At 44.0% G+C, this 13,641-nt stretch overlaps 1 protein-coding gene across 3 annotated transcripts in view; it reads left to right on the top strand.

Moving 5' to 3' along the window:
• LOC146860497 (uncharacterized) overlaps positions 1 to 13,641 on the top strand; it is a 574,354-nt gene that overhangs the window by 373,735 nt on the left and 186,978 nt on the right. For all 3 annotated transcript variants that reach the window (XM_085644405.1, XM_085644406.1, XM_085644407.1), the window contains exon 3: positions 5,780 to 5,850. In XM_085644405.1, the coding sequence (XP_085500531.1) occupies positions 5,780 to 5,850 (71 nt within the window). The remainder of the gene's footprint in view (positions 1 to 5,779; positions 5,851 to 13,641) is intronic.

Below are 13,641 nucleotides of genomic sequence, written 5' to 3'. Positions count from 1 at the left end.
TTGGTTCTTGCATTTCAAGAAGCCTCACCTTTCAGGTGACTGCTTCCTTGACTGTGTTGCCTTTCAGCAGATAAATCATTGTGTTCTTCATTTTCTTTGAACCATCTTAATGTGTCTCCTATATGGTTTAAGGTCTAGAAAGTTACACATTGGGCTAATTCTGTGATATGACCCCCAAACTGTTAAACGTATCAATGAATTACTAATTTCTGGAGGAGTGAATGGCTTGTCATAAAAAGAGGGAGAATGGAGTGGATTCCTTGTCGTAGAAAGGTGGAGAGCTATTTCCTATCTTCAGGAGGGACATCAGAAATGGTTCTGTGCCTCATGTCATTTTTTAATGGATTCCCCATGACTGCTTGATGCAATCTTGCTATAAACTGAGACCAGGTGGGAAGGGGTGATTACAATACTGCAGCGCAATCCAGGCTATTCTTACAGACTGGACGGTGATGGCAGATAGCTGCCCCTAGTTCTTTTCTTTGAAAGACACTCTTTTCTGAGCTTATGGGGCTATAATGATGGTTTTTTATACAAGTGGTCGGATTAAGCTGTAACCAGCACTAGCGCCACCCAAAGAGACCATATCTCTATTACTAAGTTGCAAACACAGTTCATGTTGCTCATGTTAAATGTAGTAGAGGAAGGGAAATACATGGTTCACTGAACAAGGAACAAAGGGTGTTTCACTGTGTTTTGCTTAGGGTCCGCCCTAGTTATCCTGTACACTAATGACATGAATGCAGGCTTGCAAGAGGCAGCTGTTGAAGTACCTCAATCTATATGCAAATTTTTTGTGTGCATAAAACGGTTGTAAATGTCAGAGACACATAGATGTGGTCAAACATCTGTCAAAGGGCTTATCAAGGCCCACTGGACAAATGCCACATTTGTGCATTACAGGAGGTTTTTTTTTCTGAATTATCTTTTTGACCCCCTTGGAAATGTCATTCTTAAATGAGTCTTAAGACTCGCCAAGGTTACTTCAGCTTAGATCATCAAGACCTATGTAGGACCTATGGATGCTGGGAACCAAGTGGTTGTTTGCCACTTGGTTAACACGATCATTGCTAAGGTCCATGGGGTAAGACCAAGCCAAGGAGTACTAAGTATGTTATGTTCTTTTCAGAAACACAAGATGAAAAAGGCCAGCTTTATCTGCCAACAAGATTTGAGAAGCCATTGTAATGTTACCATATGATATTTTATAGTGATATATTGAATATATTCATCCTTAGGAATATTATTGTAAAAAAGACGATGCATGCTAACAGTTACAAATTTGGAGGAGACAGGTAACTCTCATATTCTACAAGAATTTATATTGTCTTCGTTACTTGGGTTCCTATTGTGTTTAAAGACTATGGTCTAAATAAACAAAGTTTTCTCTCTCATATTCTACAGTGTTGAAGGTCACTAGGACACCTCATAAGGTTGGACTGGGAGCATAACATCCACCACCATTATCCTCAGATCGTTAATGAAAGAATCCAGATGACCTGGGATCCTGAGTATTATTATCTTCCAAGTGTCTGTAATTTGCCTAATACAGCTATCCATCAGAGTTTCATTCACTGTGCCAAGTTAGACACCATCCTTGATTACCAGGGCCCCAGAATCCAGTCTGTGCTTCTTCAAAAGACTAACGTATTGTCGGACAAGGCCGACAAGGAACCCTGATGATTCGCTCCGATTAACCAGTACATAGCAAATTAATAATGTTAGTTGGATAAAGTGGGTTACAACCATTTTGATTTCAGTGCTCGATGGCTGCAGTTCACAACAAAGACAAAGACACTGAGATGCACGTCTGAGTAATATCGTGTTGCATATCAGCATTTTTAGCAATGAGGTGTGTTGCAAGTCAATTAGAAAGCTCTTTGACTTTTCAGTCTTATTTTAAATCCTCAGGGATCTGTTGAATGTATTTTGGACGAGTTACAGTATACAGAATTTACTTGGATTAATATTATTTCTAAATTCTTCTCAAAAGCACTCCTACATCATACTATCGTCACCAAAGCCTGCTTGCTAACCACACTAGATAGCTCGTACCATGAACTTCTAATTCTAATCTTCAACTTCACAAATGGTACATCCCCAAACTTCATATCTGCATTCATCATTAGTTACACCACAATCTACAATCAGATAACCAAAATCTTCTTGTCACGCTGAAACCTCCCTGTGTGTCTATCAAAATTTCTGCTGCTTCCACCTACTGGCACCTCTAACCCAGAACTGACCACCTCGGAGCTGTGCTCAATCTCAGTAATAAGGCCATTTAAATTGGTAATCAAGGCATAGTTCATCTAAAAAATAGAGTGCCACCCATAATCCACCACATTCATGTTACTACATCGTTCCCACTGCAAATATGTATATTTGATAAATGTCATGTTTTGTACTGTTTCTATCAACAACCCAACCCCTTCACGATCAATATACGTAACCATTCAAACTCCTTCTGACCTATGTTCCATTTGCTAATGTTCCAACATGCATTGTTTTTTGTAAAAATGCTTCTGCTGTGGACCAATAAAAATATAATAACATTTCCAGTCCATACAAATGCATTGTAGTGCCTATATCAGTGCTTAATTTGTAAAATAGGAAGTCCAGGTGCTCACATTTTTGTAGGAGGCCACACCCACTCCCACTGGCTCCACCCACTTACTTCACTGGCTCCACTCACTTACTCTATTGGCTCCACCCACATCCTGACCTCAACTTGCACGGCTGAAAGCCACGTTTAACACCCTATCTGAATTCCTACATTGGTAATATGATGGTTGACTTGATATCTGATGATTTTATTAAGAAATCCTTTCCAAGGAGCTCAAAAGCCAAGGCAAAACCGCAAAAAAGACTGGATGACATGACTTTCGATCTCTTCTCTCTTTGGTTGTCTCTGCATGCACGTCTCATCCATTTCTGACCGTCTCACTGTCCGTATGTGCCTATCTCTTTATCTTTCCATGACGGTCTCAGCCCATGGGACATCATCCCTTTCTCTCGGTCTCATTGTCTATTCTTCTCTGCCTATCTTTTTATGACTGTCTGTCCTTGCAACCTCTTCCCTTTCAGACTGTCTCTGCGTGCACATCTTGTCCCTTTCTGTCTGTTTCACTGCTCCTCTGTGCCTATCTGTTTATCTTTCTATGACTGTCTCTGCTCGTCGTACCTCTTCCCTTTCTGGTTGTCTTACTGTCTGTCCCTCTGTGTCTATCTTTTTATGACTGTCGGTTCATGCGACCTCTTTCCTTTGTGAATGTCTCTGCATGCACGTCTTGTCCCTTTCTGTCTTTATCTTTCTATGACTGTCTCTTCTCTTCACTTTCTGTCTGTCTGTCTTACTCACTGCCCTATGTGTCTATCTTTTTATGACTGCCTGTCCATGCCACCTCTTCCCTTTGTAACTGTCTCTGCGTGCGCATCTTGCCTGTCTTTGCGCGCACAGCTTGTCCTTTTCTGTCTGTCTCACTGCCCGTCCCTCTGTCTATCTTTTTATGACTGCCTGTCCATGCCTCCTCTTCCCTTTGTGACTGTCTATGTGTGCACATCTTGCCTGTCTCACTGCCCGTCCCTCTGCCTCTGTCTCTGCCTGTGAGTGGGCTGTCCTGCCCAGCCTGCTTGTTTTATAAGACGTGTAAACGACAAAAGTACGCCTTTGCCTCAATTATTTGCTTGACGGAGTTTCCCAAAAATACTCATGCGAGACGTAAAAACCCCTCCCTTGGCGGCTGCAAGCGTATTGTGACTGGAACCAGTCCCCTGGGGCTTGGGGCCCAGGTGGGGGCTGCGCCGGCGTGTAGGGAGAGGGGGCTGGCCACAGGTGGGAGTGAATGCAGGCGAAGGACAGCATCACAGCTTCGCTAGGAGTGGGACTGTCTACTTGTCCGTCTCACGAGAACCAAGTTACTCAGACTGTGCCACTGCCAACTTCTCGTCTACAGTACTGTCTGTTGTGCAACTTCAACCAGTCCAGGTGTGAGATAAATAATAATATCAAAAATAAAAAACAATGACGTGCAACAATGCTTGTAGACCCGGCCCTGATAATTAAGTGCCGGTGCTAAGCACCGGAAAGCACCGGCACAAATTAAGCACTGGCCTATATGCTCCCAAGCAATACATTTTGCAGGCACCATTATTATTAGTGCACCATTTGCATTCTATCTGTTGAGTAGTTCCTACTAATCTGTAGGATATGCACATTAATTGGACAGCATAAACTAGGGGCTTGGTTCCAAGACTGAGCCCTTGAACGCCCCAGCAGGATATGTCGGCCTATTAGACCTGCTGGCTCTCAGTGGCACCGTAAGCCCCCCTAACCTGCCAGGGAGCGAATGGTTTCTGACAAACACTGAACTTGACAACTCTGACTCCGCTGGGATCGTGGAGACAGTACAGAACCTTTCGCTCAGTCACTCATGCTCACTTATTCCCAGAGAAGAATACAGTGGATACATAGTGGGACATAGTCAATATATTTAGTGAACCAACTTTATTTTTATTTAGAATACATGCGCTGCAATGATTAATAGACAGAAGCAGATCAAAGTGATCACAAGCACCAAAAGCGTGAATAGTAGATATAGTTCCACCATGGTGCTAAAACAATGTACATATGCTGGCATATACAACAAGGCAGTAACTGAGTGTACTCCTACGATGCAACCCCTACTCTAAGTGTACTTAGAGTGTGTTCAAGTGTAAATCCAAGAATCCCCCCAAGGGACGATCCAACCTATTACCTGGTTGGAGAAAATGAAGGGCCCCTTCTTGGTCATGAACGGGACACCCTTCACGAGATGTCGGACCGCTGCTTGGTGATTTCTCAGCATGCAAGGACCCTCGGTGTCAGCGGAAGTGCCTCCTCTGCTAATCTATTGGGATGCTCATCTTTTATAATAGAAAGCAACCTTGCGATGTGCGTATAGATGAGTCATGTTATGGAAATGTAGACAGCCCTGTTGCCCCGTGGATGAAGATAGAGATGACATTTTTACATAGTGCAAAAAGAGACCTTGTACATGATGTTCAGGGCATTGTGATAATGTTGCGCGAAGCTAGATGTATAATCAAGTTTCATTTCAGGGAAACTAATCCAACATTGTCACGCACGCAAATATGTGCGAAAACGGTCACAGCTGAAATTCTTATTTGTGAGGACAATGTAAGAAATAAGTTGGTTTGCTACATGGGCCTAACTCGGGAATATAGGCCTATATAGAATATAGACCAATTAAAATATAATAACCTTTCCGGTCCATACAAATGCATTGTAGTGCCTATATTGTCCCAAACAAATAATTTTGCAGGAACTATTATTATTAGTGCACCATTTGCATTCTATCCCACACAATTCTTTTATCATAATATTAAAGTTTATCAATACAATTTTAGTTGTAAAACAATGGTGGCTTGTCTAAAGATGCCGACATTGCATCAACATGGTGTGACCCTCTCAGTATCCAATCAGCAATAATAATGGGACATAATATCGCAAATTAAATATTAACAGGTAAGTAAGTCTAGATTTTCTATACCTAACTCCACATACATGTACCTGTGGGAGGGACGGGTGGAAACAGAAGCGAGGAGGCCAAATGGGTGTAATAGTGTGGTATTATATTTCAGCTGAGGACTTAATTTTACAAGTAAAGGTTTTTCCTCAATGATACCAGAAGTATCATAAACAACATTTTCTTTCTTTCGATGGGTCGTAACTAAGTAGAAGTTTCTTCACTTCTCCTTCTTTTCTGGCTTCTTCTAGGTGCTCCTATGCTCTGGAGGGGGTCCCGAGAGACTTGCAGTGGGAGTGGAACAACAAAGAAAAAAGGAGCAGTAAGTATGACTGTTTAAGGCTTGTTGTAATAAGCTTTCACCACACTCAAGTGAAGGAAATGGTGCCACAGAGGAGTAAGTTAAGGAATAACAAATATATAATGTGCACTAGTATATGCTTTTTGTTATTGGGTACTCAGTCTATTGGTACTCCTCTAGAGCCGCATAAATAACTTCCTTAAAACATTTTCCCTTGTTCTAAGACACAGATAAGGTTGTAAGGCCGGCACTTTTTTTAACAAAGAGGTTTCAGGGGCGCTGTTGCCTGACCCGCCTCCCGGCCTCCCGGCCTCCCCAACCTTTCCCTGTCCCTAATAACGTACCGCCTCACCTGCGCATCCTCTAGTGACCACCACTTCTTGTACCACACGTCCGGAGTTCATTCGGCTTTGGCGCCCCCAGCTACGGCGTTTTCTTTGGCGGCGTTTTCTCCGGTGACAACGCTCCAGCCAGACTCCTTCTCTGTGGCTTCTCTCCCAATGGCTTCTTGCCTGGCCGCTTCTTCAACCCTACCGTTCGTCTGTCCTCACTTTCCCTTTTCTCTCTCCTTTATGAACACCGATTGGGCTGTTGGTTGCACACCCCGCTCCTTCATTGTTCCTCAGGTGCAATTCCGTCCTGCACAAAGGAATGAAAGTCCTTCCTTACTGTTTGATACGCTTTCCAGCATTTGTGGTCCTGGGAAAAAGGGAAACCATGGCTCAAGTACGGGGGAAAAGTTGAGGCTTTGTGTGGGGGTTTGAGGTGCTTCCTCACAGTAGCTTCGTAGCACCTATATCTTTAAGGTACGTAGACATGGAGTTAGGACCAGTAAATCTATGCTTCCCTATGTGCACTTACCTTTCGATATGTGTCCCTCGATATTCTGTCCTCAATATCAGTGGGCCATGAATCAAATGTTGCTGGTGTCGATATTCAGTAGTGCAATCCATCTATGTGATCACAGAGAAAATTGTGGTAAAGAAATACAGAAAAGCTGCACCATCTTTGAAAGCAAATCAAGTACTCAAAATTATATGAAATCATATGTCCTTTTTTAACAAATCCATTACAAGCAATTCCAGGCTATTCACCTTCCCTCACGGAAATCAACCCTAATCCTTACTCTATCACATGCACTTATACTATCCTTAATCTTACTTATCCTTAATCTAACACTATCCCTAATCTAGCCATTAACCTAACTCTAATGTTGATCCTTAATATTAATCATTACCCAAAACATTTGAAACTCTTTCCCCTTTATGAAAAGTTCAGCATCAACAAATGTTTCTATTTCATTTATTTTTATGCCTGGTCTTTAGTTCTCACCAGCCTTATATTTTCTAATTAATTAATCATAAATGTACATTTGCACATGCACATAGGAGCATTTGGTCCACCCACTTCATCCAATGGTCTTTTCAAGTATCATTCATACATTGCTACTACTCAACATGGCGTACGGCATGGGGCAGTTGGTCAGCCCACTTCAGCTGCTGGCTGTCATGTGCTGTGAGTGATGGCATTTTGCAGGGGCGGCTCCTTCGCTGGAGCGGAGGAGCGTCGCTCCACTTAAAATCCCCCATAACCCATAAAGATAAAATGGTAATTAATTAACATTTTATTTTTCTTCCCCATCCCTAACAGAGCATCAGGACGGGGGCGGGACCGCTGCGGAGTGGCAGCAGCATGTCACTCAGCAGGGAGGAGGGTGGGCTTCTATGGCATTGTTTAAAGTGCAGGTCTTTTTGGCCAGACATCTTGAGACGGCCAGCCACATATGCGCACTTTAAACAGATATAACCCAGCTGTCTTAAGACGGGTGGGTTAGAGCATGCCAAAGCCTTAGCAGCGCAGTGGAGAGCCGAGTAAGGCGCTCCCTCCAATCAGGGTGCTGCTCTCATGCTGCATGAGAGCAGCGCCCTGATTGGTCAAGGGAGTTGCTGCTGCCAGTTCCGTGGAGGATGGTGTGTCCAGGGAAGTTTTCTTTCTCATTTTACGTGTGATGCCCCCGCCCCCTCACCTGTAGATGCTAGCCACCACTGGCATTATGCCTTATAAAATGTGCAAAACCACCAGAATGGAGTGCACTTCTGTACTAGGATATGTGTGCTAGGGCAATTTTTAATATTTTTTTATATATTATCATTTTCTTTGCATTTTACACAGATAGTGCCATAAAAATAAAGAAATGAAAAATGTACACTTGCTATTGATTTTACCGATGCTGGCTTATGGCTGCAACCTATAATAGTGATTATCGATTTACTGCATTTCTGTTGCAGAATATTCTCAATAGCTTCCATAATCCTACTGAAAGGATGATGCATACCTGTTGAGATGGCAACATCTAAGTGACAGGTCATTCGAGTGACCTCTTTATGGGCTATTTGATTCAATGTGTACCATCCAAAGACACTCCATTAAATAAATTAGTTTGACTTCCTGTATAACAATTAATTGATATGACCTCACCTAAATTATATTTAGAAGAATGCTAATGAATTGTACAACCATTTATAGACTAGTTTTGAAATTAGATACCCTCTCCTAAATTAGCAATGTCTAAAGCGACCCCGCATGGGCCAGTATTTGTACCTGAGAATATGTCCCCCGACTGCCATTTTAGGTCTTTGTATATTTTAAGGCAAAGTGGTTAGGATTTTTCTCATGTAGATTAGGAAGTATAGGGTTCCCTTCCAGTGCACCAAACTCCTAATTCCAGTCTGTGCCAAAGACTCGAACTCTACTTCCACCCATCATGAATTATACTTATCCCCGAAGAGTGCTTACTGAAACACGGATGTCACCCTTCAAGTCACACAGTATGTATCTGTCTATTTCATAGCATGATGTCTTATACACTGTGGAAAGTTGCCATGTTTTGAGAGGAGAGTTACCATGTTTTGAGAGGTCACCTTCATAGTAGGGTAAGTAACATATAATGTGTCTGAATCAAGATATTTCATGCCAATATGGTGGTATATGTAAAATGGATCAGTTTCGCTGTCACATAAGTGTCTTATATTTTTGTTTATTTTATAGTAGTGTAGTACTGACATTAATGGGCCAAGAGACAGCCCAATTTTGGAAAAGGGAGTAGGTGGCCATCGTTGGTTCTGTCAACCAGTGGGAATCCATTTCAACTCTGACTGGAATTTCTGTTGAATTGAGCTGGTGACAGGAGCAACAAGAGCACATGTGGAAAGGAGAGGCTCTGAAAGGCCACTAACCAGCTGAGCTCAGAAACGAGTCTTTGTAGCTCATACCTTCAGTCTCACTTGGACTTTGGTAGTCACTGACATGTTAAGTTATGATGATTACGTGTTAGTTTAGAGAAATGGTGAAGCGACTGCTGCTTGTGAACCTTGAATGCAGCTATTCACTTGCATGATCTGGCTTGCTGATGTGGGCAGGTAGATATCAGTTTCAGGGCAACTGTGGTTGAACCGTCCTTTGCCATTTAGTGACGTTTTGTCATGCGCTAGTCTATTGTGAGACTGTAGTGGAGCATCAAGTTCTATGAGCCCTGAGGTTGCTTGCAGAAACCATAAAATGTGAAGTGTTAGAAAAACCCACACTCCCACACCGGAAGGGTGGTGGTGGTGGGTCTTCCCAGACATACACAGTGGTAGCTTGGCTCGAGTGGTCAGGGGTCAGGCACCGTGTTAAGCATACGTTATACCCACACAATAACCATGCGTGCATCCGTTCCAAAAACGACACTACACCTTAAAAATTATACTGAAAATATATCTCTTTATCTTCTTTTCTCTTAGTTGCTGATTAAATAAATAATAAGACAATCACAGTACACAAGGCTTTTTCTGTGGAAGGGTACGTCAAATAAATACTGTCTTAATGATTCAATAAATAAGGTAGATCATAAATAATCAAGGCATAAATATAAGTGCATTACATTACAGGCAATTAAATATTATGAGGCAATAAATACTGTACGACAATAAATATTGTGAAACAATAAATACTGTGAGGCCATAAATAGGATAAATACAATAAATACAGTGCTCTCAATAAATAATAAAAGCCAACAGTGACACTTGTAAATCAGTTCACATTCCTGAGGTACTATGGGATGATTTGACCCAATCCCAGCTTGTAAAGATTTGGATGGCCTGAGGGGTATACTCCCTGGCTTGGACAAGGCTGCGGCCTAAACTGAGGTAGATAAAAGGGGGGATCTAGAGATCTGGCTCTCCCACACTACACAACCCCTCTGTATTAGTCTCAGCTCACCCCTGGCACAATCAAGCTGGTTCCAGCACCCTAGGTTAGTCTCTCAGGGCTCCACAGGGCCTTAGGCGCCCTCTATTCCACTTACTGCCCTTTTTATGTAGCTCCGACGTCGCTGGAGTCGAGTCGACGCCGTGAGGCGGCTCCGGTTCGATGTCGGCGGCCTCGGCACAATGTCAGTTCTTGACGACGCCGGTAGGCGGTTCCGGTTCGATGTCGGCGGCCTCGGCTCGATGTCGATCTCCGATTCGATGACGTCGGGCTGTTTTGGCTCGATGTCGACTTCGAGCGGCTCCGGTTCGATGACGTCGGCCGGCCTTGGCTCGATGTCGACTTCCGTCGGCTCCGGAGTGCGATCTCCACTCCCGACCTCCGGTGCTCCTCTCCTCGGGTTCCGGCGACTCCGGAGTGCGATCTCCACTCCCGACCTCCGGCACGCTTCACCTCGGTCTCCGGCGACTCCGGAGGGCGGACTTCACTCCCCCGTCGACGCCGCTCACTTGACCTCAGGTGTCTTCCTCCTCGACCTCTGGTACTCTCCACGACCTCCGTCGGCGCCCTCTCTCGACCTCTGGCGGCTCCGGGTACGACGTCTGCTTTCCAGTCAGCGCCGCTTCTCCACCTCGGGCTCCAGGTCTCAGGCTTCTTGACGTCGGACTCCAGGGAAACCAATAAACAGGTCAGATTCTTGCTTTTCTTTACTTCTAAGGCCTGTTCCTGCTGTCCAGGTCCTTAAGATGGTTTTTCTTGCTTTCTCCCACACAGGGCTCCAGGCTGGGCTCAGTCAGTAGGGACTAGTATCAAGGGTGGGTTTATGGACCCCACTCCAGGCACAAGTTTCCACCCCTGCTGCCTCACTCCTTCCTCCTTCAGGTTTCTGCTGCTCTCTCTTCACCAGTCAGGTGCCAACTGCCAGCTCCAACTGTCAACTCTGGCTTAGCTTCCCAACATTCCAAACCGCCTCCAACTGTCACAGGGTTCCAGAATGTTGCAGAAGGTTCTAGTAGGTTCCAGTGGGTTCTGATGATGTCACAGGTGGCCACCATTTTGTGCTCCAGGCCCTCAGACAGAAGTTCCAGGGGTAGATAAAATGGCTCCCTGAATCTGCATCAATACGAAAAAGTCTGGTGGTTCCCAAAAAGGAAAAATACTAACAGGGTTTGAGGCAAAAGTGGGACAAAATAAATAATGATGAGGAGGGACCACCCAAAGGGCTGACAGGTCTAACATGAAGACACTGTGGAGGTCATTACGATGTCGGGTGTAATCACTTCTGCCCGACACCACATCAATCATGAGACCGACCGACACCTGGTCGGCAGTCCTGACCGCCTCATTAGGATGGTCGCATTCATACTTTTTACTATGTAGATGTAATGCATGGTCTCATAGTGAGATGGGTGATGCGGTTCATCCCTGTACCCCTTGGCAAGCATCTAAGGGTGCCGGCCACAAGGTGCAGGGATCAACAGGGGGGCACCTTAGGTGCCCCTTCGGCCTCCAACCAGAGGCCATGAACCCAAGGGGGCACTGCTGGGGGCCCACAAAGACACTTTCCGACATGGTTGCCATGTCGGACAGGCCGGAATCAAAACCATGTTAGAAACCATCATCGTAATCTCAAGGACGTAAAGACCCACGCTTGAGAATACAGGCCAAATTCTAACTGGAAGAAGGGCTCTCTGAGCCCATCAGAAGCCAGCCGGAATGACCAGCCAGTTTCCTATCCAACCACCATCGGCGGTCGGAAAGGAAACTGAACAGCCCATTGCAATGCACGTGTAAAGGCTCCGACCAAAGGTCGGAGGCTTTACGAGAAGCATTGTAACTGGCCACTAAGTATGTAATGCATTACAGTCAGTTTCTGGTCTCACTTGTTCATCACCCTCTTCACAACAAGGAGCCTTAGAGGGAAAACAACAACAGCCCGCCCTCCACTCATCAATCATCAATTCAATAAAGGCCTGGCTGTCAGAGAGTCAGTAATTTTTCACTCTTAGGACCTGCTTCTGCCACGGAGATACCTATCTCCAAACGCTCTCTGGCACCCTGTCCAATTTACAGCAGTCCCAGAACTCTCAAGTCAAATATCTTAAAAGAAGAACTGATATCAGTCAATCCGCAAAAATCTGCTCCACAGCGTGTGAGTGAAGAACACTTACTGAAAATAAGTGAAAGAGTGAGAGGGCACCTCACGTATGCAACACCAGGGAGGCTACCGGCAGATTCCCACCAGTATGCCCACGTATATCATCATCTGTTGCCCACTCACAGAAACAAAGAATGTATAGTGTCCAATAGAGGGACAAAAGTGCAGAAAGAAAAAGTTAACTGTCCCAAAACAAAAACCCCGTGATTTGCAGAGAACCATGTGTTCCATGCAATTAAAATTGAGTTAAGACTCACTGTTAGGTTGCCCTCTTTATTCGCAGTTGTGAGCTTACTCAGGTTAAAAGCACTGCATGTTGCTAACCTTTTCCAAGAAGGCCAACATGTTTCATTGCCATTTACTTATGTTGTGGCAAATTCATCAGGGTGTGGGGTTCAATCAACCCCAAATATGTTGTTTATGAAAATATGCCCTATTGGATTAGCACCCACAAAGAACAGCGTAATAGAAGAAAAACTGTTGGAAAATATGATGTGACTTTCATGCAAGGCGGAACATCAGTATTCATGAAGTATTGTTTTTAAAGGTGTCAGATGAATATTGAATTAGCAGTAACAAACAATGGACAGATCATACATTTGTAAAATTGTCAGCGGATTCTAAGACTTAAATGAATTGAAAATGACTTCATAGACATATGCAAAATAAGTGTAGAAACATGGCATCATTACGCAATGCTACGAGGGTATTATGGGAGATGTAGTGTTCCCGGCAGATTCGGGAAAGTAACGGGTGACTGAGAAGGAATCACGTGTGTAAAAGTAAAAGGTCACATGGGCTGTACGCCAGGTTTAAATTTGGGCGGTGGTTAAAGACAGGGAACAATTTGTTTGGAGATGGGGAGAAAAGGACTGTTGTTGGCAAGCAGGTATGCTCACGGGGGGTGAATTGGGAGCAGGATGGTGAATGAAGCGTAATCACGGTTACGTGCAGAGGGGAGATATAGACTTAAGAGCCATGAATATGAATGAAAGGTGTTTCGACGGGGCAGGGACAGAAACCGGGAGTAGAAAGGGAAGTGTATAGGGAAAGGGTTGTGAAGTGAGGGGAAAGACTGAGAGGTTAGGTGGGGTGTAACAGTCAAAATGGTTTAACGTATTAGATATTAAACGGGTGAAATCTAGTAAAGAGACCGAGTGCTGCCAGAAATAATAGGGGATTATTTCTTTGAAATATTAACTTTGAATTGCATGTGGTATTTTAGGAGAAATGAAGGACAATTTAAAAGACTAAGATTTTTTCGAATGAAATAATCAACACACATTTTGGAGGATGATTTTTAATGTATGCTTTATTGTTCAATTTCAGTTGCCCCTGACGAAGGGCCCACCAAGGCCCGAAATGCATTGGGTTAATAAACTGCTTCTGATAAATACAGCACTTGT

Source organism: Triturus cristatus, chromosome 3_1 (assembly GCF_964204655.1).
Source record: "Triturus cristatus chromosome 3_1, aTriCri1.1, whole genome shotgun sequence".
Taxonomy (NCBI): domain Eukaryota; kingdom Metazoa; phylum Chordata; class Amphibia; order Caudata; family Salamandridae; genus Triturus; species Triturus cristatus.
The sequence above is the reverse complement of the archived record's forward strand: the minus strand, read 5'-3'. Positions and strand labels throughout refer to the sequence as shown.